The sequence below is a fragment of the Blastomyces dermatitidis genome, assembly GCF_000003525.1.
Source record: "Blastomyces dermatitidis ER-3 genomic scaffold supercont1.4, whole genome shotgun sequence".
Classification (NCBI taxonomy): Eukaryota; Fungi; Ascomycota; class Eurotiomycetes; order Onygenales; family Ajellomycetaceae; genus Blastomyces; species Blastomyces dermatitidis.
Window position 1 is genome coordinate 1,801,135 of NW_025544777.1, and position 23,529 is coordinate 1,824,663.

The 23,529-nt window shown below is 44.9% G+C and overlaps 10 protein-coding genes and 1 non-coding gene across 12 annotated transcripts; 6 read left to right on the forward strand and 5 right to left on the reverse strand.

The window, feature by feature from the left end:
• Window positions 1-1,518: 1,518 nt before the first annotated feature.
• On the forward strand, window positions 1,519-1,845 carry BDCG_16843 (uncharacterized protein; the record flags this gene model as incomplete). Its single annotated transcript, XM_045426034.1, has 2 exons — window positions 1,519-1,618; window positions 1,676-1,845. The coding sequence occupies 2 exons, from the start codon at window positions 1,519-1,521 to the stop codon at window positions 1,843-1,845; spliced, it is 270 nt and encodes an 89-aa protein (XP_045280737.1).
• Window positions 1,846-1,938: 93 nt separating this feature from the next.
• Window positions 1,939-2,649, forward strand: BDCG_16844 (uncharacterized protein; the record flags this gene model as incomplete). Its single annotated transcript, XM_045426035.1, has 1 exon — window positions 1,939-2,649. One exon carries the CDS (start codon window positions 1,939-1,941, stop codon window positions 2,647-2,649), a length of 711 nt encoding a protein of 236 aa, XP_045280738.1.
• Window positions 2,650-3,131: 482 nt separating this feature from the next.
• On the reverse strand, window positions 3,132-5,489 carry BDCG_04080 (FluG domain-containing protein; the record flags this gene model as incomplete). The annotated part of the gene is made up of 5 exons (XM_045419753.1): window positions 3,132-4,102; window positions 4,174-4,538; window positions 4,611-4,951; window positions 5,015-5,222; window positions 5,284-5,489. The coding sequence occupies 5 exons, from the start codon at window positions 5,487-5,489 to the stop codon at window positions 3,132-3,134; spliced, it is 2,091 nt and encodes a 696-aa protein (XP_045275985.1).
• A 1,585-nt stretch (window positions 5,490-7,074) lies between these two features.
• BDCG_04082 (salicylate hydroxylase) lies at window positions 7,075-9,307 on the forward strand. Its single transcript, XM_045419754.1, has 2 exons — window positions 7,075-8,478; window positions 8,595-9,307. The coding sequence occupies exons 1-2, from the start codon at window positions 7,492-7,494 to the stop codon at window positions 8,937-8,939; spliced, it is 1,332 nt and encodes a 443-aa protein (XP_045275986.1). The 5' UTR covers window positions 7,075-7,491; the 3' UTR covers window positions 8,940-9,307.
• A 344-nt stretch (window positions 9,308-9,651) lies between these two features.
• Window positions 9,652-10,654, reverse strand: BDCG_16845 (uncharacterized protein). Its single transcript, XM_045426036.1, has 3 exons — window positions 10,405-10,654; window positions 10,289-10,346; window positions 9,652-10,228 (listed from the first exon to the last, which is right to left on the reverse strand). The coding sequence occupies exons 1-3, from the start codon at window positions 10,511-10,513 to the stop codon at window positions 10,039-10,041; spliced, it is 357 nt and encodes a 118-aa protein (XP_045280739.1). The 5' UTR covers window positions 10,514-10,654; the 3' UTR covers window positions 9,652-10,038.
• Window positions 10,655-11,253: 599 nt separating this feature from the next.
• On the forward strand, window positions 11,254-15,981 carry BDCG_04084. 2 transcript variants are annotated; one of them, XM_045419756.1, is made up of 5 exons: window positions 11,324-12,221; window positions 12,331-13,866; window positions 13,965-14,489; window positions 14,578-14,772; window positions 14,864-15,981. In XM_045419756.1, the coding sequence occupies exons 2-5, from the start codon at window positions 13,694-13,696 to the stop codon at window positions 14,952-14,954; spliced, it is 984 nt and encodes a 327-aa protein (XP_045280741.1). In that variant the 5' UTR covers window positions 11,324-12,221; window positions 12,331-13,693; the 3' UTR covers window positions 14,955-15,981. The 2 variants fall into 2 exon arrangements, with proteins under 2 accessions (XP_045275987.1, XP_045280741.1); XM_045419755.1 differs by having other exon boundaries at window positions 11,254-13,866.
• Window positions 12,068-13,146, reverse strand: BDCG_16846 (uncharacterized protein; the record flags this gene model as incomplete). The annotated part of the gene is made up of 2 exons (XM_045426037.1): window positions 12,068-12,889; window positions 12,962-13,146. 2 exons carry the CDS (start codon window positions 13,144-13,146, stop codon window positions 12,493-12,495), a joined length of 582 nt encoding a protein of 193 aa, XP_045280740.1. The 3' UTR covers window positions 12,068-12,492.
• Window positions 15,982-17,084: 1,103 nt separating the features above from the next.
• BDCG_16847 (uncharacterized protein) lies at window positions 17,085-18,295 on the forward strand. The gene has a single exon (XM_045426038.1). The coding sequence runs from the start codon at window positions 17,697-17,699 to the stop codon at window positions 18,135-18,137; it is 441 nt and encodes a 146-aa protein (XP_045280742.1). The 5' UTR covers window positions 17,085-17,696; the 3' UTR covers window positions 18,138-18,295.
• Window positions 18,296-21,278: 2,983 nt separating this feature from the next.
• BDCG_16848 (uncharacterized protein) lies at window positions 21,279-21,619 on the reverse strand. Its single transcript, XM_045426039.1, has one exon. The coding sequence runs from the start codon at window positions 21,528-21,530 to the stop codon at window positions 21,321-21,323; it is 210 nt and encodes a 69-aa protein (XP_045280743.1). The 5' UTR covers window positions 21,531-21,619; the 3' UTR covers window positions 21,279-21,320.
• A 78-nt stretch (window positions 21,620-21,697) lies between these two features.
• Window positions 21,698-22,751, forward strand: BDCG_04085 (uncharacterized protein). Its single transcript, XM_045419757.1, has one exon. It carries the CDS (start codon window positions 22,086-22,088, stop codon window positions 22,707-22,709), a length of 624 nt encoding a protein of 207 aa, XP_045275988.1. The 5' UTR covers window positions 21,698-22,085; the 3' UTR covers window positions 22,710-22,751.
• A 651-nt stretch (window positions 22,752-23,402) lies between these two features.
• On the reverse strand, window positions 23,403-23,525 carry BDCG_16849. The gene has a single exon. It is a non-coding gene; the product is annotated as a tRNA-Leu (tRNA).
• Between the last annotated feature and the right edge of the window lie 4 nt (window positions 23,526-23,529).

Below are 23,529 nucleotides of genomic sequence, written 5' to 3' on the forward strand. Positions count from 1 at the left end.
ATCTTCTGTTTTGAGCTTAGCTCTGCAATGTCTTTGCATACAGAGACTTGTATGTATTAAGATATTTTTATCATTTCAGTTTATCTCAGTAAGCTCAGATACTTCTTAAGATATTTATTACTATTTTAACACTGAATTGATGATTATATTATGAGCTAATCTCAAATAAGCAATAAGTTAACTCAAATAGTAAAATCAGGTTATATAAGTGATAATATCTTACAAAGTATCTGAGAAGAAATAGTTTTTAATTATTAATAACATAGAAAGAATTTACTCAGTACTCTGAGTATGAAAGAGAATTTCAACTCAACTTCATAGATTCATTATTTCTATATTATCTTAGAATCTTAGAATAATAATGTTCTTATAATATATCTGATTTTTATATTCATATCTCAAGTTCTTAGAATAGAAGTATCATCTCAAAGTTAACTAGTGTGTTTTTAAATACAGGAATTTTGATTCAATTCCTCATATAAAAAAAAGCTCTTAGAAATTCTGAGATCAAAAAATATATTCATTTTCAAGAGTATATATCTATCTTAAATATAAATTTTTTTAAAATATTAAAGAAATATTTCTATTCTTCTTCTCTTTAGCTATAAGCTAAGATGATTTTCAAATCTCAAAGATATGTGAATATATAGTAATAGAAAGTCAAAGTTAAAGAATCTGAAAAATCCTTGTAAATCTCAGGAATCTTCATTGAAGATGGAATTATTTCTTCTCAGACTCTCTGGTGAGGATTGCTCTGAGCACATGACTTGTATCAAAAGTAGGTTAGTGTCATGCCGGATTAACTAGTTAATAATAATGCTGCAACCCGTTCAAACCGAGCCAGAGGTCTGAGCCCGCTGAGATAAATTTCAGTGTTTTTATCATTTTGATGTGGCGCACTCACTAGAGGTGCGTGAGTAAGCAGCAGCACGATTACTATCTATCCTGCATTTATCACTGGTGTCTAGATACATCAGTCGCCCCTCATGAACGGTATACAGTACAATTGCCGCTACTAATGTTGATGACCGCATACATGTCCTCCCGCCCAGGGGTGCTCATTGAGAGTAGTTGTGTGCGAGGCTCAAACAACGCCCTACGGTATAGAGATGTGGCACTTCCGGGTTATCCCCAATCCAGAGGAACCCGAGCGTCACGTTCTGGTGATGGAGGTCACTTTGATGTATATGAAGGGAAAGAGAAACAAGTCCCAACTGTAGGAACCCCCCACCCCCCCGCCCACACCACGATTGTATTGACCTATTGATCTAGGACAACCTACATATTTCACAAGAGGGATGACAACTTAGTGCTGTGTCCAATTTCTCATTTTCTTGTGCTGGCGTTCGCAGATTGTGTGTTTCTCCAAAGGATATATTTCGGGTCACGGTCCCTTCTTACAGGAATAGTCTACAGATAAGATGGAAACCCGAGATACTTGAAATACCGATATTTCGCCGTACTTTTCACACCGCACAGGGAATCCGCATCTCTCCCGACCGTGCTTTGCCATATGACATGTTCAATCAATATATTCAAAGGTTAGGCCGTAATGTCGGTCTTGAAGCGCCACTAACCCCTTATTGCATCAGGAGGGGAATAGCAAATGTAGTTGACGGTATGCCACTACAGCTTAAATTCCCATATTAGTCCTCTGAATGCTAATTGAGTGTAGACGTCGCAACTACAGCTGAATGGAACCAGGTGCTAGGGCATTCTCGGGCTGATATATTTGAACGCTATTATATGTCGCAGAAGGTGAAACGGGATATCCAGTCTGCATATCTTGGCTGCCCGGCGCGTGCTTCTGTCATTCGTGCTGTTGGGAAGATGAGTTTGACATGAGACCCGAGGGTTCCAAAGGACTTGACGGACGAACAGAAATCTGCTATTGAACAGGAACCCCATCTTGTCGAGTTTAATGGCTAGAGGCAGGATATGGCGAACGATATGAAATTAGAATATGGGTCAGTAGCAAAAGCACGTGGTACTGACCTCTATGCCCAATACAGCAAGCTTGGGAGAATTATTCAAAGTGAAAGACGATTTCTGAGGCAATTGGCACGAAAGAAGATCCGAGAACAGTTTTTTGCCACAATAGATACTATCGAGATTGAGCGTCAGCTTCTAGGATCACCTACTACCGACGACCTCGAGATTAAGGATGGCGGAGTCCAGTTTACTTTCGCCGAACGGTCCCTCCTCGCGTCAAACCTTTTTCGACCTCTTGGTTGCGGTAAAGACGCGCAGAATGAGATTTACAATCATCAGCTGCAGGTTATCAGTGATTGGGCGGCGCTTTGTAGCCTACAGGGAGTCCCTTGCAAGCGGAGGGCTTCGAGTTACGGACTCATTGCCCCAAAGATGGAGGTTGATGACCCAACTGATGCTGATGCTGACGTATTTCCTATTGTTTGTCCAGCCACCCAATGCCTGTTTTGCCTTGGAAATAATCAACTAGCATATGATACCCGGACATATTCGTTCTCACGCACGGATCACCTCCAAAGGCATGTGCGCGACACCCATCTCCGCTATTTAGCTGCAGATGCTAAGTTTCTATGCCCTCATCCAGCGTGTTTGGAGAGGGTTCAGGGAGTTATGCATTTTAAAACCCTCACGGCTTTGATACATAAAGTTTATCTTTGATTTCTACTTGCCCACCTGTTATTCTATATTTCCCAGAAGAGACTTTCGTCGACAAGTTTTGCAGATCAATTTCTACCTGGATAGGTCATATGGATTCGTCATTCATTGTCTCCCTATTGCTATTTATGTGTACCTAGTCTAATTTGCCCTAAGTGGTTAAGAATACATTCCCTAATCTGCTAATGTTTTTCTTCCGCCGCTCACCACAGGATGGCTATTTACTCTACTACTTTGGCCCACATATCTGCTTTGAACGTATCCGTTCAAACAGCGTGTGTTGAATAAAGCGTATCAGAATAAAGCTTCGTATCTCCTCAGAATATCTGATGATCTACCGACGAAGGAAATATATATTTTATCTTTCCTGCCCTCGTTTTATATACACCGGAACACGAGCAAATGATACATGCTGTATTCTGAAACAGCTTTCCAGCTTGCATCACCTAAACTCTTTAGCTCCTATCCAATGTCTGGGCGATCAATCAAAGATGTATGTTATGCGTCAAAATAGCGTGCTCTTTGAAATGTTTAACACCATCTAGCACCTCCAGGCACGATGGATGGGGGCACCAGAGCGGAGTATTCGCATTATGGTATTGGAGGTGGCAGTCCTGGACATGTCTTCGAAGGTGATCAGGGCGTGAAAAAGAGTACATCCGCGAAGAATGCGGCAGCTGACTATCTCCGAGACAGAAGAGGCACTGGGTTCCTGGGCACAAAATAGGAAAGGTGTCCGCGTCAATTATACCATCAGCCTGGTCGATATCGAATCCGCAACTGGAATACAGAGCCTTCCGCCTGCGTGTCCCTTCCTGCAGACTGCAGAGGGAAACCCAATCCTGAATTGTCTGCACTCGCCGGGCATAAATCTCGTGCGGAGCTTCAGTTGTGCAGTCTGACGAGCGGAAAAGATTCTGTGCAAGCCTGGCTCGTTCCTTAAAGGTAAACTTGACGCTACTTTCATCTTCCCCCTTGAATTTGTCGCCACCAGATAACCCCAGAAGCTGTTTTTCGATTTCAATAGTATCTATTGTTGCAAAGAATTCCTCCCTCATACGGTCAAATGCCTCTCGATATAGCGACGGTTTTTCAGCCCTGATATCATCTCCAAGTTCAATATATTCGCGATGCAGTGCTGTGCCTTTGGCCTTTGGGATAGAGCCATGTTTTCTGTTTATAAGCTTGGCCAATGACTGATGCTGGCCGGAAAGCTTGACAAGCCTTGGGTCCCGCTCGACTGCAGCCTTTTGCTCATCACTAAGTTCTTTTGGAACACGGGGATCACGTGTGAGACTAAACCTCCCAACGGCGTTGATAATGGATTCTCGAGCTGGACAGCCAATATATGCAGACTGCACGTCCCACTTGACCTTCTGCAAGATATAGTATCGTTCGAAGATGTCCGCTCGCGAGTGGCCCATGACTTGATTGCGTTCACTTGTAGTTGCAATACCTAAAATGTATAAATGTATTAGAATACATTGATGTGGGGATTGAATATAGGTAATAGGTAAGGAGACTCACTATCAACCGCGTTAGCAGTTCCTCGCCTAATGCAGTACGGTGTCAACTTGTGCTCGAACCCTGCATTACGACCCAGTCGTTGAAGATATTGATTGAATGTATCATATGGCAGCGTCCTATCTGGAGATATTCGAACACCCTGTGCTGTACGTACAGCTCGATGGAAAACAGGGACGTCAAGTATGTTGGATTTCGATTTCAGTTGTATGCTGTTTCGGGGTGCCTGCACTTGAATACGAAATACATCCTCAATTGAACTAATGCCTCGCGCTTCAAATGTGTCAGCAGCGAGCGCTAAGGCAAGGAAATGCGATACGGGGCAAATGGCGAGGTTATCATCCTGTTCATGGAAGATGTAAGTTGTTCTATGCGAAATTTTTAGTTATATTAATACAAGATGCCGGATAGGCGGAGCTCACGGTTGTGACTTATTTCACTTTCCCTTCATGTATAGAAGAGATACTTCCATCACAAGGACATGCTGATCCGGCTGATCTGGGTTAGGAATAACTCCAGCATGATATCTTTGTAGCAAAGGGCATCGTTGGACCCACGGAGACAACCACTCTCGATAAGGGTCCCCGGTCGCGAGGAGGTGTAGGCGATCATTAGCATAAGCAGCGGTAGTTGCACGGTATATCATTCGTGGGTGACAGATGCTGTATCTAAGCACCAGTTGGTAGTGGAGAATGGCCACGAGATCTTCGACACCAACTACCAGCTTGAATTTTATCGACAGGTCTAGGTCGTACTCGTCCGTCAAGGGGCCCAGAACGAACTTATAAAGGAAAATGAGTTAGAATACTTAAGAGGAATAATTATTATCGAGCTTCGACCTTACCTCACTGATTTGTTCTCCAGCCAATTTGTCCACCTTCCGACCTATTTCTCTCTTGAAGAGTAACCGAAGGAACTTCCATTCGACCCAAATAGTGCTCTGTTTCTTGATGCTGAAATTCTTCAGTCGCCAATCAATGTAGACCCGGAAGTTCTCGGCCACACATATGGCGAGATGTCGATGGGCATCAACTTTCATAAACTCGCAGTGGCTTCATGAAGCAATTGTTAGCACGGTTTAGTGTAGTAGGTCTGCTATGGATTGCAACTAACCGGCCCCAGAAGCCATGTACACGATTGATAGAAATTGTGGTGGCATCGGCGTATTTTTTGCCTGTAATTTGGAGCTGAGCCACTCGAGTGATATCCCTCTCACGGTATTCACCTGGAGTAAGTTTATGGCCTTTCGTCTTTCGGTCTCGCCGTCCCTCTCTAATGGGTTTGCGGGAGTTCCAGGTGTGAGTCAATTGGGCTACCATATTATCTATACAGTGCCAGGGCGCATAAGACAGGGATGCAAAAGTGTTGAACATAGGATCAGCAGAGAAGTTCTCTTCGTAGATAGATAGATGTAGCTTGGGATAAGGTAGCAAAGGAGGTCTGGAGTAAAATAAACGCCCAGAATGAGCGAAAGGCCTTTAATTTATACATTACAAAAGCCAAAGGAGAGGAACGATAACCCCTATCCTTAAACGTGTGTTCAGACATCGGTAGCTCATAGAACAACATCATGTATCGCAGCGACCAATTGAAGGGTAGGTACAAATATCGCTCGATATAAAAGCGGCAAGAAATTTCGGGTCACGTGAGGGGAAAGCAGGCTGAAAACTGTAGGCTACTGGGGCAAAAGAGCTCAGTCACCACCAGCGCTGCTGGTAGAAGGGCCGATCAACCCCCGGGACCCCCAACAAAAACAGCGTCAAATATGGCCACTTTTGGCCCTAGTACCCCCATCTTACAGACTAATAGAGGTATCTATCTAGCCCCATTTGCTTAACCTAGAGCTTATTATGCTGATAATGTTTTCCGTTCCGTGGGCTTGGTACGGTACAGTCCCCCTCTTACCAACAACCAAGGATACAACCTGGCACCAAAGCAGGAAAATTAAAAAATTAAAAAATTAAAAAATTAAAAAATTAAAAAATTAAAAAATAAAAAGTAAACAAATAAAAAATAAAATAAAAGTAACAAACAACAGAGTTCTGTCCAATCTCCTTCCAAGAAATGCGCAGCTGTCTGGATAGTCAACATGGTACGTAAGCTGGGACTGAAGGCGCTTGCCGGCTATGGCGTTAAAAATGTTAGTATGGAATTCTATCCACCTGAGCTTCAAAGCCTGGGCTGTCTGATTCACCGAATTGATCACGAAGAAATGTTTAAAGAAGCTGGTACTGTCATTATTTGAGCAATAATATGCCTCACATAGTTATTCAAAACGCAAATTCATCATCTCTAGCAACGGTTTGGCTGCTTGACTAGTCGGCCTTCTCCCGATATGGATCTACGCCGTACGGTCCCCAGATACTACCGAATCGGCCTCACTTTGAAAAAGTGCGCTGCCGAAGCTACTATTGAGATTCTAAAATATCTTATTATTGTTTGATAATATGTTAACATCTTCTAAGCAGAAACCCCTCGATCGTTATGCCTACCTCGGAAACAACCCGCTGTACCTGAATAATTGCCAATTCCCCGGAGCAGTTCAATAGTTGAACAAGCTGCAGACCATTTTCGACGAATGAAGCTTCACCGACGAGCGAACAGGGGATAATATTTAGCCGCAGCTAAACAAGACTGGATTTTATGTTTCACATTATTGACCTTTCTCTTTTCTAGTGATCTAGGATACATTACTTCATAATATCATGATTGAGCATTATTGAGTATTAAAAATATAGAAAGTTCTCGGGTTCCATGGCCGAAAAACATTTGATGGCTTGACCAATCTCGGCATGACGTCTGCCCAGAGTCCCGGGAAATTCTCCCTAAACCCGATGGCTTGGCAAGCTTGAAAGTTTTCCGCCCGATTTTCATCATGACTTTTTCCTTTTTCGGCCTTCTTGCCGGCAGTTGGTTGATAAGGATGTTATTAGTTATGGGGCCTGAAGCGGGCCATGAAAGATATGACTGGCCCGATTGCTGTAGACTGGGTTGATGTGGACTGACTTTTTTGCTCAACCAAAATTTCAAGATGTCTCCAGCAAACCCAATCCATGATTTTTTGTTAACTTTTGATCGGTTTCCTTGTTTTCGGATTTTTCCCGGTTTGAAATATATATATATATATATATAACTATATATACACACATATATATATTTTATACACACATATATATATATATATATTCATTTTTATCTATATCCATTTTCCAGTTTCCAGTTTCTCATATCTCGCTCCACACTTTTTCGCCTTGTTGTTTTCTTTATACAGCGGGCCTAACTCTTAATGTGTTGCTAATTTTCTTCATTGATCTCTATAACATGGCTACTGTCCCATATACCATCCTAATCCTCGGTGGTGGCATTGCAGGCGTTGCCTCCGCCCTCGCACTCTCTAAAGCCCTCACCCCGGTGCTCCCTAATCTCAAAATCGTCATCTACGAGCTCCGAGATGTCCCTTCGACTTCTGGTGGCGCCATCAACCTCACCCCCGTCGCCCATAGGCATCTCGATCAGCTAGGCGTGCTCGATGAGCTGCGAGATTTGGGTCCTAAGGGAGGCATAGAGGTGGACGAGATAGAGGTATTCTCCTCTCACAGTGGTAAAAAACTGGGTGCGGTTGACTTTGCAGGCAAAGACGGCAAGGGTTATGGTGGGTACAAGGGGCGCCGCTTAATGCGCATATCTCTTCATCTGGCTATGTTATCTGCTGTGGAGAAACGGAGTAATGTGGAAATGGTGTTCGGGAAAAAAGTTGTAGGCGGCATCGAGACGGACAAACGCGTTACAATTTATTTCGAGGATGGCTCTTTTGCGAAAGGCGACTTGGCTTTGGGATGTGATGGCGTGCATTCAGCAACGAGGACAAACATTGTTGATCCCGATAGGGTTTCGGAGTATACGGGGATTTCGTTTATTCAGACTACGATAAAGTCGGAAATGATAAGGTCGCCCAAACACTTTAAGGTTACGGCGTTGAACAGATCAAGACACGGAGCGTTGATGACGACATATTGTGATAATGAAAAGGAGGATATGTTCGTGGCAGCGTTGGCGGAAGTCGAGGAGGACCGTTTGACTTATGAAATATGCAAGTATCAGGCTGCAGATTCGTGGAAAACAAAGAATACCGCCATCATGATATTAAGAGATGACATTCAGAGTCGCTTTGGAAAGTCCGCCCTTCCGTGCGTTCGCGAGATTGCGGAAAAATGCTGGGATTGGTTTCTATATCCAGTGTATCAGATACGTCCTGGTGGGAAATGGCATACGGAGAGGATCATGTTATTAGGCGATGCTGCTCATGCTGTGCGTATTTCATATATCTACCGTTCCCCCTTCCTCATTCACCTGCAAAATATTGGTCAGATATCCATTAGGAATAGGATCAAACTAACGCGGGCAAATATTCTTTTTATTCCCAGATGCCCCCCAAGGATGAGTCAGCCGCCTACGCCCTGGACGACGCCATCCTCTTCGCCCGCGTCCTATCTGAATACATCCATGAGCCCCTATCCAAAACCTTCAGCATCTACGAATCCCTCCGTCGCGAAACCGTCGAGAACGCATACAAGGCCGCTTGCGAAAACTGGGCCCGTCACAGAGACAGCAGCCGTCTTGCCAGCTTGCGAGAGGAGTGGCTCACCCCGCTTAATCTGATGCGACAAAAGAAGAAAAACTCAAGCGTGTGGGTGTTTGATGCTATGAGTGTCGATATCCCGCCCTCGAGAGTAGGGTCACGGCAGTCAACATTCTCGTCAAGCAGCTAATTTGTGGCTATTTGCTTTCTTTTCCGTGGCTGCGTGCATTCTCTCTTTACATCTGAAGAAATAGAATGTATTTGTATCAGCCAACCCCCCCCCTCCCCACCTGAGTATAGAGTATATATTGCCATCTTTGCATTCTTGTTACGCATCGGATCGGCGCTTGGTTTGCTATTCCACTTTAACCTGTACTATCTATATATATCAAATTTTCTTTTCTTTTCTTTTCTTTTCATTTTTCATTCTTTTTTTTTATCCCTGCCGAGTTTAAAAACGGAATACGAACATAGAATTTGCATCAATAGAAATAAAATGAATAGAAATAAAACGAATAGAAATAAAATGAATACGTATTATATGTATGTGCCTTCCTCCATGGCAATGATTTTAGAAATTTTATTTTCATCTGAGAGTGGCCGGTTTATATCTTGTACCCTATCCATAAAACCAAAAACAAAACTTAGCAGGTTGATATGATGGTCCATCATATTTTTTCGGGATAGATTCATCCGTCAGGGACATCTGCTATCCCATAATCAGTGGTAAATCGATCCAGAAAAAAAAAAGGGGGAGGGGGGGTTCCGAGCCGTCGCAATAAGTCCCTTTGGCCATGGCAAGTATGGTTTAGTCTTGTCGGATTAGGAGTTGAAATTCCCGTGCGAGGCTCGTAGGCGGGATTCCACTCGCCGTATATAGAGTATATAGCACGTAAAGGTTAGTAAACATGAAATTTCATGGCCCTTCTCTCTATGCAGGAGGTGTTTTGGATGTATGTGCTGGCAATTCACATGTACGTATTCTCGCATGTATATAGAGCAAATAATTCAGCATGGAAGAATGACACTCGAATTAATGGACCACCATGTTTTCTTTACCAATTGACTAGACAAGAGGAAACTGTTCGACAACCCCATTCTTTTTCGCAGCCAAATAGAGATGCTGATTTACCGGCGCAGTTGCAAGACTTGCCTGATCCTATCACCTGAAAGTTTACCAGTGCCAAGTGTTTCTGGTATTGCAACTCCATATTCACGAATCTAGTCCGAGGCTGCATCACCATGTGGAGTTAACAATTGTTTACCAAATGCAATCTGACGCCGCTGGACTATCCCATTTGCGGTGGCTGTAAAGGTCGGAGGGCCATATCCAACATAGTTTGGAGGGTTCCCCATGCAATCAGATCCGTGTCAAAAAATGTGTGTAAATTGCTACCGATGCCGTTGAGTATTGTGATGTCGATCGCAGATGACGATGATGCTGGACTAGGAATCCGTAAAATTCGTGCGAATATCTGGCTGATAATGAGTGTTAATCTCAAGCGTAAGCAATCTACGAATTGATAACCTCATGCCCACTTGCAATGCCTGGATAAGCATTGTACGCCATCCAATGAGAAAGTTGCTGGTCCAAAGTCTGTTCTAGAGTTAGCGATTGAACTAGAAGATCTAATCAACGGAGGGAAAGCATTCACTCTCAGAAGAAGTAGAGGATAGGCTAGATGTTATAGCCTCTATTCCAGTTGTTGAGAATGGCCCTGGAGACTGCAGATGTTGTTGAGGGGGAAGAGGACAGAAACACATTTCTGATGATCATCAAGAATGGTTAAAATCAATATCTTAGAGTTCAGCAACCTTGCTATCTTTGAATGTGTCTTCAAGGTCCAGGGAGTGCATCCTTCTCATAGAGGGTGATGGTAGCACTTAGATTAATTTCTACTCCTCAATGGTTGTCAGATCATCAATCATGGTCTGAAGCACTTAGATTCAACATCTCATCGAATTGAAATGAGACTTGATGAAAGAGAGATTAAAGTCTGAGCATGATGACAGAGTTGTAAATAATCTGGGTTTTCCTTTTCTTGAAATAGTTAACATTGAGTTTGAATTGAACCTGGTTAGAGATGAAATTATTTTTCTGAACCATTCAATCACTCAATGCCTTGCTCAAATCTTCATTTTTCATTCATCTTTCAAAATTCATACTCTCAGAGAGATGCCAGAACCTGCCATGCTCTGTGACATACATGACATGGTTTTGCAAGATAATTCTAACTATGACGAGCATCAGTTTTCTAATAATAATAATCACGTTTGGCTCGGATCCTTCCACCCACCCGGCTGAAAACCAAAAACATGAGCTTCTGGTAAATTCGCTACTAGTGTTTGGCCTTTTGGGTCTGGCGGGGAGGGGAATCAAGAACCCGAAGGGTTCCCCTCGTATGATTGGTTCCTGGAGCAGTTGTGTCCGTGGGAGTTGTGGGATTGGAGTCTGCTGCGGAGCTGTTGGACCCAAATCCCAGAGCCAGAGTTGTGGCATGGAGCCTGTCGTAGCGAGTTACACTGGTCTCCACTCTCACTTTCAATCTCACTTTCAGTTTGATACTGAGCAGCGGCAAGTTTTCCAGAATACAAAAGTCTTGACAAAGAGATTTTGTGATTTTGTGATAGTTAATTGAAACCCTCCTAGTCGTGCAGCACGCATACAGGTAAAAATGCGTTCGGCATCTTCTCTGTGACAGGTGAGAGGTACCGATTCAAATAATGACATTTGCTTCTCACATCCGTCGCCGCTGTCACTTTGCTCAGAAGAAGCTCTCTCTTATGAGATCCCCGAAGCAAGCTTCTGGATGGTGACTACCTACCACCAAAAAGCCTCTTCCACTTCTCACGTGTGGGCAACGTGCATCGCGAATGGTGTCGCTGCTGGTGGTGTGCAGACAAAGCTCCAAGGTTAATAAATAATTAGCTTGCTGCAGATGAATATTTCTCCGTATTTTTAGAAGGGAGGTAACATTGAACGATGCGGACCGACAATATCCACGTCCACTGGAGTCTGTAATGTCGCAACGAGGAGTGTGAGCATTTTGGTCCTGGACTTGACGGGGAGAAATTATTTATGGCTGCGGCATGGCATGGCCTAGGGAAAGTGGTGAGTAACTACTGTACTGACTGCTGTACGGAGTACTCCGTACATTATTACATCTGCATTTCTGGACGGTAATGGCCAATACACGAATGGCGAGGCCAAGCCTGTAACGTATTGATATCCGTGTATCAATACGTAATTTATCGAACAATCGAACCAGACGATACCGCCAGCCGCCAGCTGGTGCAGGTGAGTTCGGAGCGGTCTGTCTGCAGACACCGGACAACGTTTTGTGGCTTGAAAGCGCTCGCTCTAAATGGAGCCTTTTTGGATACCCATCGGGGAGGAGATGTGAAATGTGGCCTGCTGGATGGAGCCTCCATGATGAGAAGCAGCACAGAGCAACTTGGGCAGCTTTGTGAAGTATATATATTTATTTATGCGGTTTCAGTATCCTAGAGCAAGCTGTCAAGAGCTGCCCTACCTTGAGCCACGGAGTAGCTCGGAGAGATTGTCAAGCTGACAGACCAAGCAAACCCAGCCAGCCAGCGTCGTTCAGCACTGGGAGCGCCTTTACTGAGAGGAGAGTCAGTCAGTCAGGTACCGGGCAACCTCCTACCAAAGCCAGGGGTGACGAAAATGCCGGGAAAACGAGAATTAGCCGTCATTTCAAAAAGGTACATTTAAATACGGGCTATCCTTGCGCCGGCGCGCATAGCAGAGACCAGTCAAGGCGTTCCGGAAGTGGCTTTTCGCAAGAAGGACAACCAGCCGGTGCAACGGAGAGCACGTCTCTGACTGGCTGGTGAGCGGGAGCTTGTGGTTTGCCAGCATAGGCTTCGACTGGTGAGTTCGACGATGCGCCGATACCACTTGGCATCCTGTTTCTGGAGTGTTTTTTCACGCGGGAAGCTCTGCCATTCTGTAACCCCAGTGGTCCAGCGAACGAGCACTGGCCACTACCGAGCGGGCTGGGAGGTAATTTAATGTTGACGGCGCCGCCATCAATACCCGCAGATACCTTGGTACGGTATACAGATACCCGACCCGCAGCCCCGGCCGGGAAGCCCTGCTCGAAGGTGGAGCCTGCGCTGGAATTTCCTCGAGGCGAGCATCATCTCCCCCGCCCGTCAAGCGGTGCCGTCGTGGTGACACAGCCGTACTGCATGTATACCGCTAAACAGGGCGGCTGTATTGGGCGCTCTCCTCTTTTCTCCTCTTTCTCGTTTTCCTCTTCTTCTCGCTGTTTTCCCGTTCTTCTTGCTTCTTCTCTTTTGCTTCCGTTCCTCAACCTCACCACCACCCTCTCCCATCCCTCCTTCGCCGACACACTCGACGTCCAAACCATCTTGGGTGCTGGAATTGCGCCCTCTCTCCCGTCGCCTCTGTTGGGACCGCATCAGGTTCTCGTTTGCTGTTCAGCTTCCATCAATTCAACACCAGTACTACCAGGTTGCTGACTTCCAAAGTCGCCTAATTGTCAAAATATCCACTCGAATCAGCGCGAAAGGATATCCGGGATCAAGACTCTGGCTCCACACAACACAACGAATATCCGTCTGACCTACTGATCAATCCCATCGATCGAGCGTCTACATATCGTCCTACCAACAACTCCACGCCACGCATGAGCATATTCACATCCAACTCTGCACCTTCCACTCCGACATATAATACGAGAAGCTCCCAACCAATTACACCGATTTGAATTTCGATATCGACTGGTCTCCGCCTGGGCCTGTATTCTGGATTGAGTGGGTTGCAGTGGTACTCGAAATTCCGACATCCTGGTTTCCTTAAGTCTTGGAAAGCCGTATATTTAATTGTTCATCCGTCCTCATCAACATTTTAAATTTGCCTGAATGCCCATCTAAGTCGCTCCCGTTACCGATACTATGACTGAGCCAACGACTCCCGCGAAGAACGGCGCGGAGAAAGACGACGGACTTGGAAAGTACATGAAGCGGGTGAAGACCGTGCTCAAGGGTCGAAATAGAGCATCCGTTTCGAGCATGACGGACATTATCGGCGAATCCAGCAAAGCTGGAGAGAAAGCAGCAGTTACTTCGTAAGCACAACCCTCTATGCCCAATTTTCCGATGGAGAGACGGTGTTCTTTGCCGTGGTCAGCACAAGAACTTACTCGATGTTTATCCATAAATTTAGTAGCAAGCCAGCCGCAACTACCGTGAAGAAGACCTCTGCAGAGCCTGTACAGGTTCATCAATGGAGCACCCTCCAGCAAGAGAAAGCGCGTGCTTTGTTCGCCAAGTACGGGTTGACTTTGGAGCCGAGCGAATGGATGTCGAAACCTGCGGACCGGAGCGTGCAGCGAGTTGAGAAGCCGGTCCGTATGAGAGTTCGCCGCAACTGCCATCGCTGCCTCACCACCTTCGGTGCGGACAAGGTGTGCGCGGGCTGCCAGCACTTGCGATGCAAGAAATGCTTCCGCTACCCGCCTGCGAAGCCCAAGGACGGATGCCTTGAGAAAGACAAGGCCAAGGCAGCAGATGTCCCTAAGAAAGCTGTTCTTACGATTCCCTCACGCACGGGAGGCCAAGATCTCGTCCGCAAGCCGATCAGACAGCGAGTCCGCCGCACCTGTCATCGCTGCCAGACGCTGTTCATTGGAGATGCCACTGTGTGTTCAGAGTGCGAGCACATTCGCTGCAAGAAGTGTCCTCGAGATCCGTACGTATTCTTTAATCAACATATTTTGTTTTGACAAGGAGAGGAGTTCGTGATTTTGAAAACTAACTGGTATGATATGATGCTTTAGACCGAAACTGAATAAGTATCCCGATGGTTACCCTGGAGATGTCGAACCGCCCTTCGAGCCTCAAGAACGCGTCTGGCGGAAACCGAGACGCCGGGTAAGATGGACATGTCACAATTGTTCGAAGTTGTTCCAGGCGGGAGACAGGGTTTGTCCAAGCTGTCAGCATGAGCGGTGCTCGGATTGTATTAGAGACCCGTAAGTTTGCTGCCATCCAATCTATCCAATCCATCCATCCATATATCCATGTTATATATATATATCTAACTGAGCATTCGTCGCCATTCAGACCAAAGAAGATCAAACCCGAACCAGATCCGGAACTTCTCCGACGAGTGGAAGAGCGGCTTGCTAAGGTATCGATTTCTGCGTCAACTTAGCAGCTCGTATAGGTAGTAGCCCTGGGCATTTTCACCGTGTTTTCTTATTTCTGAATCACCGTCCGTCCATGCTGTTGCCCACTTTTTCTCCTTGTTCATTTTGAGTAACTATTTCCTTATGCGATTTTGACTCAATCTTTTCTCTTCTCCGCGATCTATGCTCTTAATTTCTCATCTCGGCACTCCCCATCTATATCTATATCTCTATCTGCAATCTTGCTTGTCCAGCTTTTCCTCCCGCATTTTTGTCCACCCCCACGACCCCTTGATGACCCTAACGGTACTTGAGCGAACAATCAAAATTCACTTTGCCCCGTAATAAAGCAATCAGCCAATTCAGCAGCTTCTTCCTTGTCCCTCTCAATTCATTCATTTATTCATTCATCCATATCTCTTTTCCCGAAAGCGTTCTGCAGCTCTCCCGCTACTACCCCCTTTACCCTTTTCCCTTCTATACCCAACATTATTAGATAACCAAGTATCTCTATATGTTACCTTGAGAGAATTGATCTATTGGTGAATTTCTTTGTCGATATATATACACTCCTCCCCCGGCCTACTATTTCACAGCGTCTCACGTTTCCACGCGCCTTCATCCTCAACTTGTCTTGCATATGGATTCTCAACGTGTGTTGGACAACTCTCGCTATTCTTTTTCTACGTTTCACACTCTTATCTTCCTATATCCTCTCCCGAACGCACCATCAACTCAAATTTGAGGATACTTGTTCCTTTTTTACACATATTTGACTCATTCTTGGAAATACCCACTACCCAAATTTAGTAAACGAATGAACTTGTTATCTATCGCCAGCTCTCTCGCCAGTTGATATATGTGATACTGTCTTAACCGAATACTGTGTCTCAATTTGATATATTCCTGTGACTCCTTTCCCACTGAACCCTCCTTACTAGTCAGAGGCTGGGGAGCGGGCAGCGTACGTATAGATGGATAGTTTTGCTAGTTGAGGGAAACGCAAACCCATATACACCTAGACATACCATAGACACTCTTATTAAATCTTTCTCAGTATAATTTCAAGACCAACTCAATACGTAGATCCATGAAGGCAGAAACCGGCACCTGGTAGTCTATAAGGAGCCAACGCTCATGGGATTGGGGGAGTGAATACCGCTCCATTTTTATATACAGGAGTTAACTATCTCGGTAGGTGTACTCTAGCCGGGGGTTCCTCATTGATACTCTCAGCCGTAAGCTCCTTCGGTACAGCGTAAGCATCTCGAACATGTTCTAAACATGTTCTAACTGACGACGGAGGCGAAAAAAAAGAAAAGAAACAAAAGAAACAAAAACGGAGTCATCAGGGAATTTTCAACTGGGCTAAAAGAAAAAAAAAAAAAAAAAAAGAAGAAGAAGAGCACAAGAAACGGAGTTAATCTATCAATCTTCTTCTACCAGAGATCCCATCCACCCACAGCTCCACAATGTAAGTAAGCCGGAGAAATCTATTAACTTAGCAGTTAGAGGCCTCAAGGCATTGATTGCTCTTCAAGCTTTTCTATCCGTATATTCTTTTGATTGGTTGGGATATAGCTTATTTTCTTCTTGTCCATTCGCTATGTTCGGTTTTTGTTAGTTTAGCTGGGAAGCAAAGAGCAAAGAATCATTGCTAACTAATAATAATAGAATTTTTTTATTTTATTTTTTTATACGTTAAATGTTAAACGTTAGTTAGCTATTATTATTCGAGCTCTCCTTGTTTTCTTTTGACGCAGGCCGAGAAATTTGGTGAGACTGGTTGACATTGCAATTAATTATGAGGAGCCCATTGGAGATACATAGCTAGAGCTTGTGTAGCTCCTGTAACTCAACTATAGTTATCAAGATTACACATACGGATTAGATGTGGAGTGAGAATTATTATTATTATTATTATTTCGATGAAAATAGTTGAGCATAGAGTAGGGAAACAATATAAATATTCTTCTCATCATAGAAAAGGGTTATATCAGAGCGTATTAGTAACAAATCATAGAATGATGCTGATGATTAGTTATTAGTTATGAGAAGGTAAATTACCAAACCCTGTATTTAGAAGTGTCGGCGCTATTATTATTATTATGTAGCAGCTTGCAATAATAGTAACTAATCATTAAGAACACTTTACTTATGCACCCACCCGATTCCCCGAGACCGGGATCAAGTGCAATAACGAATCCTGGTTGGCGGTTCTCTTTGTCTGATTCGGCGTCTCTACATGAATGCTGGAACGCTCATCAGCGTTTATCAAAACCGACAAAGTCGAGGGGAGAGAGAGGATTGGCAGACTGACAGTTGACAGGGTTCGGCGGGTGCGATCTTCAAGCTTCTTCTGTTCTGTATCGTATCGTATCAGCGGAGGCCAGCATCAGAAACTCGAGTCTCCAACAATAATGAATGGTTAGTTATATATATTTCCTTTTGTTTTCTGGTTTCTGTCAGTGTGAAACGCTGACAACCGCGTGGTTTGAAGCGGGTGGCTTTTTCTTTTTCTTTTTCCTTTTTTCCTTCGTCTTCTGTCGTCTTCTGGAACGTCGGGAAGAAGTGGAGGGCATGCTTTTTTGATATTCTTTCTCTACTTCGTTCTTCTTCTTCTTGGTATATAACAAATTCTAGAAGTTTGCTTGATCCATTTTATCCTTCAATAAATACTGTAATGATCCTCGTCCAAACCTCAACATCAACATCTTGTATTAGTCTCCTAGTGGCATTTCGGGGCGGTTACAATTAGTTAGCTGTTCATGATGGATTCTGTTTCACGTCCTTCAGCATTCAATGCCCATGGCCCGTGTTCATGTCCACGTCTCAAGTCCACGTCTCAAGTAGAGAAATGCATGCATACCTGGGTAAAAAGTATCCACAACTATTCGGAAACAGACGCGGAAACCCTTTCTCTCTTAAGACGAAAAGAGAGACATCACTGTACCGTACCTGAGGGTTTTCACCAATTGGAGATGCAAGGCGGTTATCAAAACAAATACATATTATATAACTACTCTTTTGGAGGAAACATCGGACATTATCACCACCAACTCCTCATCATGTCCCCTATTTTCATTTCCCGACTCGTGTACGGTTCGGTTATGGCTATTAGAGCTCTAGGAATAGGACTATCAAACCAAGCCTCGAAATCAGCCGTAGGAGAGGGGAGGCTGAACGCATTAGCTAGGACGATGTATTAATGACAACCCTTGGCCCATACGGCGATTGATTGTCGAGGATGGATTTCTCTGGACTTCGGTATCGCTAGGTGCGGTGTGCATCTTGTCATCAGCTTGTCATCATTCCCCGTCCCGCCTTCAAGGACAATATATATTAAATGGGGACAGGGCAATTCTGTGCCAGCGGATTCAGCGCCGGAGGTTTCCTGACAGGCTTCGTTTAACGATGCTGCACAAGTATGCCAATAATAATATGGCAAATGATCACACGAACCGACATTGAGGTACTGATGAACGTATGTACCACGAGTGTCATTGTGTCACTCTCCAAAGCAAGAACATTTTTTTAAAATTTTTTTTTTTAAAAAGTTGCGCACGCAATGGCTATTGACTTTGGCGTCCTCGGTTCTCTATTGATCCCCCTTTTCGGGCGAGCTGTGACTCTGTTGACTAGGAATTTGATAGCTTGTCGCGCCTTTTTCACGGAAATAGAATAGATCAATCAATTCTCCACAACAACCAACAAGACTGTTGCCAAGAATCATATCAAAAGCGCGTTTATTTCTAATCTCTTATTTTTAAACAGAAATAATAATATAATAATAATAATAATAATCCGCCCGAGGAGGCCCAGAGCCTAGTACCTAGCTGAGTTGCGTGGGTATGGAATCACACATTTAAAATATCGCTTATTCTGTCACTACGATTGGCCCGCCTAACACTTATAACTATAGCAACTGACTGCTCCGCCCTCTTTCATTATATTTCTTTTCATGCGCTTCATGCGCGGTTATTCTATCCCCTCTTTTGTTCTTGTTCTCTCTCCCTTCTTTCTCCCTAGCAAGTTCCGTAGTCGAGCACAGGATTCAAAATATATTCCTGCTATTATTGTTTCATTATTCGGGACATGTGCTTTACGCAGTAAAGACTCCTGTAAGCCCTAATCCCGCTCCCCCCCCTTAGCACTGTCTCTCCCGATCCACCCCACCAAGCGGGCCGCCGAGGGCACCACCATAGTACCCGTGCGCTATGTTCCAGCGCAGGGTGGGGAGGGATATGGGGGCGGCGGACCGATTAAAAATAAATAAAAAAAAAATCGGATAATAGGAGGCGGGGGAGGGGTTTGGGAATTATTTACACATGACTCCAGATTCCATATCTTGTTGGATTTCCCAGACAGCTTTATTTCAATATTGAAAAGCCCTTGAATGACCGTTGGGTAACTATTGACTCAAACGCAAGCGTAGAATTTTTTGCGAACATAGACAGCATATCGCACGGTTCGTCGTTCTACTTGCTATTCAATTTATAAAAGTGAACATACTCTGTAGTTACTCTGCGCGATATCGGTTGCCTTGCCACTCAGTGGCCAGTTAGAAGTTGCAGACCTACACAGTACACATGTTGGATTGGGGACTGATGGGGGATTTTGATATGGTGCAGTACATATGCAGAAGTATGTAATGTATGTATGTACTTCAATCGAGAGCCCGGATTCTCGGGGATCTTGGCGGTGAAGAATAAAATATCTGAATGAAGCGTCCGCCTGCATATGTCTGCATGTATGTATGTACTGTCAATGTGTGGCACCTTGTCGCAAGACCATTCAGAGCATTCTTGCATCTTGCCACACCAGCGCAAGCTTCGGAATTTCGGCGGAATGGAAGATATGACTCTGCGTTTCAACTGGGAGGGGAGTTTCTGATAGTAAAATGGAGATGGCGTAAATTAAGAGTTGCCTTCCAGCCGAGGTGGCATAGAACAAATCTTATCATTCATGAAGCTCTTTTATCTAGCGGAACGCACATGCATTCTTGAATAGTGTTAGCTGGAGGAACCCCCGCCCCCGTCCGCCCCTTCCCCCCCTGGAATACTCTGCGTCAAGCACAGGGTCTGGAGAACATCAGCAGGAAATCTCGCGACAATTGCCAGGGGCCTGGGAGCCAGGGTCTCACAAAAGCCGGGATGAAAGAATGGGGTTTTTTTCTTCTTTTTTTTTCGCCTTCTTGATACGACCGACCTGCTTATGTGCATAGAAGCCTCTCAGACACAAAACTGGCAAGGATATAGAGAAGACTTGCCACACATGTTCGGATTAAGAATAGTCGACCGTGTCTTTCCCTGCCGTCTGAGAGAGAATCAAGACAGCATCCTGGGCTCTGGGCGGGGCAGTTTTAGGGTGGCAATCACACAGCGGGGGTTCATTCCTTGCATAAATCTTCCAAGTTTTGAAATAAATAAAAGAGATTATGAGACAGGAAGGTGGTGTCACTCCCGCGCATGAATCGGAAACCAATGAAAAAAAGGGAAAAGACACCCGGAATTTTAGTCACCAGCCAGCATAGCACGACAGCGCATGAGAAAACCTATTCCCGCACGCACAAGTGATATCGTAAAACTTCCTTTTTCGTCGTCATTGAGAACTCGTTTCTCCGTACGATCATCTCAACCCACAAGGAACGCGAGGAATCAGATACCCTAAAAAGCTCTACACATTGGCATGATTGGCTGGTTCTTGGCTAGCCCCCATCTCTGCCGTTGAACAACGCATTGGGTGCTGCATTTGCAGAAGGCTGCAGCAGCTCTGCATCTCCTCAGTGGACGCAAGATTCCCAGCAGTAGGGAAACTAATAGGATCAATCCGCGGCCTGGAGTTACCCTCTCCGGAGTGGAGCGGGACAGGGCAGGCGAATTCGAAAAGAAGCATGCTTTTTTTCGAGCCGTCCGTCTCTCTCAGCATGCATATTTATGCAAGTTTGCTATTCAGACTCGGCAAGTTGCAGAAGGCAACTCCGATGCAACGTTGTAGTTGGCGGGGTATCGGGAGTTCTGACTGCAGGAAGAAGAGAAGAGAGAGTGTGGCTTTATTGTGGAAAAAGTCTTCTGCATGCTCTTGTGCTGCACTTGATTCGGTTAGAGTGGCTGCATCCCCCGCTTGGCCAGGCTAGAGCATGAGTCGGGATGAAGTCGAAGCGCAGCAATCTAGCAGAAGAGCGGAAGGGATGGGGTATTTGTACTTGTACCTCCACCTCAAGCGCTGAGAGGAAGTGCTAAAGTGCTCGAAAACAGAGAACTCGATCGAAACATATAGGAATCCATGGATATGGTCAGATAGGCGCAGTATGGTTATCACTAGAAACATCACCTTCACAGAGAGACCTTCCTATTCCAGACTAGCCACGCGTATTTTACACTCGTAATCTTTCAGCATGCGGCTGGCTGGTTCACACCAGTTCGTCCTGGCTGCTGGGAGACCTCAGCGACGGCTCGTCCGGGGGAACGAAGCCGGGTCACGCTTGTACCACGCTTGTTACGACTTGTATCGCTACGAATCTTATTAGGGTCTGGATAAGCTTGGTTCTTGGGGTCTGTGCTGACTCTGCGGGCCGGAGTGGTGTCATTGGGTTTTTTCATACCTGGCGCGGTATTTGATCGAAACCGCAGAACACGTGTATCGTATGGTTATTACGTGTACCGCGTTCTGTTTCGATCATGTATGGTATGGTAACTGAGAATGCTGGACTTGAGAAGAAAAGAACAATGGAAGGAATAAGATTAATAGCATAGTCATCGTCAATCACCGACAATGCATTGCCTGTGGGGAAAATAAAAATAATAAGAAATATATTCATGTTCATTTTCATCTCGTGGCTGCCCTCATCGTCGTTAGCCTGGCTCCGTACATACGAATAGGTCCAAATGCCTTGCCCGCTGCAGAGTTCGCTGTTTATCGTGCAACAGCAATTCTAGAATTGTGAATTCGGAATGATGTGTTGGGCTAATGACGAGGGACGAGAGGGAAATACAACCGTTTTACATCCTTTGCAATCCCCGATCCAGGACAACTTGAGACCTCCATCGCTCTCCGTTTTCTGCGCCCGAGATATCAAAAAGCCGAAAACCTGATCGTGCTCTGCTGAACTGGTGATGTCCTCTGATGCTTTGCTTATCAGGACATAAAAAAGGCATATGACATCGCACACTTTTATACCAGATGCGATGCCTCAAGCTCAAGCTCCCTCCGTGGCTTGTGATCCAGAATCACTCGAAACCATGGTAGACGGATATATGGCACTCGGGATCTACCACATATCGGGATCAGGGACCTCCACCTTGAAAATACCTCCAATGCCGATAGTCCTAATCGGGGAATACACGTTGTGTTTGCCGGCTTGTTTGGATAGCGAGGGTCAGATCAGCTCTATGATAGCCACACCCCTATCATGTTTACCTTCCTTCAATGGCGACCCTCTCATCTCTCATCTGCATTGGGAAGAGAGTTATATCAAATGGCAGGCGTCCTCCGTGCAACTAAGATGCCCGACACCTATTCCTCGCAAATGGACTGGTAATCAGGTGAGCCCCGAAGGGTTTGCGGGCATTTATTTCTTCATCGCAAGACGTAATTCCCCCGTTTCCACTCTAAGAACACGTAACCCACGTCCTCTCTCTATTCGCATCATTGTTACCAATATTGATCAACTTTGGAAGCATTGGCGCCACATGAATGTTGATAGTCGAGCTTTCTTTACCCCTTTTTGGTATCCAGTTGGAACCCAATTTTTTCGCCGTCACCAGCAAATCCAAGTGTAACGATGTAACAATTGAGAAGTCTGCAACCTTCTTAATCACCAAGTTAAGAATTATGATGGTCTTTCTCATACTCTGCTCCGTCTGGTAACGGAGAAGCAGAAATGATAACACTGACAACGAACTTAACAGTTGCGCATATCCGTTAGTGCTGAAATGTGAGGCTCGTTCAGCACCGGATTGAATTAGCTAAGGAGGGTATTGGATGATCCGAGATAATAAGAAGTGTGTAGAAATCATGAATAAGATAAGACTTAACGATGGGTTAAAGGAAAACCCTCGGCATCGCCATGACATTGTGCGAGGGACTTCGAGCCAAAAAAATTCATGAATGGAGAGAGACATCGTTCCCCGGTAGCTCTAGGGAAAGGAGGGATAAGTGATGGCATGAGCTGAGGAAGCGCCTAAGGTTGAATCTGAGGAGCCGTGACACGGAGGAAGGAATATCACAACCCTTCTTCGATGTCTATATGGAGCACAGAAGCCTTGAATGGCATTACTATTATCAGACAATTTGATCCGCTCAATCCTCACTGGTTTCAGGAGAAAGGCGTGGTTTTCCGTTGTAGAACCGTCAAATCAAATCAACTCAAAAGAAATGGAATTATCTTCGCATAGTTTACACACTCGGAAAACGGAGCTGCTGCTTGAAAGGGGCTTGACGGAAAAAAAAAAAAAAAGAAAAAAAAAGAATGTTGACAAGAGCGAGACTCGAACTCACGCGGGTTTCCCCATACCGGATCAGGAAATCCTTATTAAGGAATTTCCAAGTGTTCATGTGACTTGAACGGTACGCCTTAACCACTCGGCCATCTTGTCATGT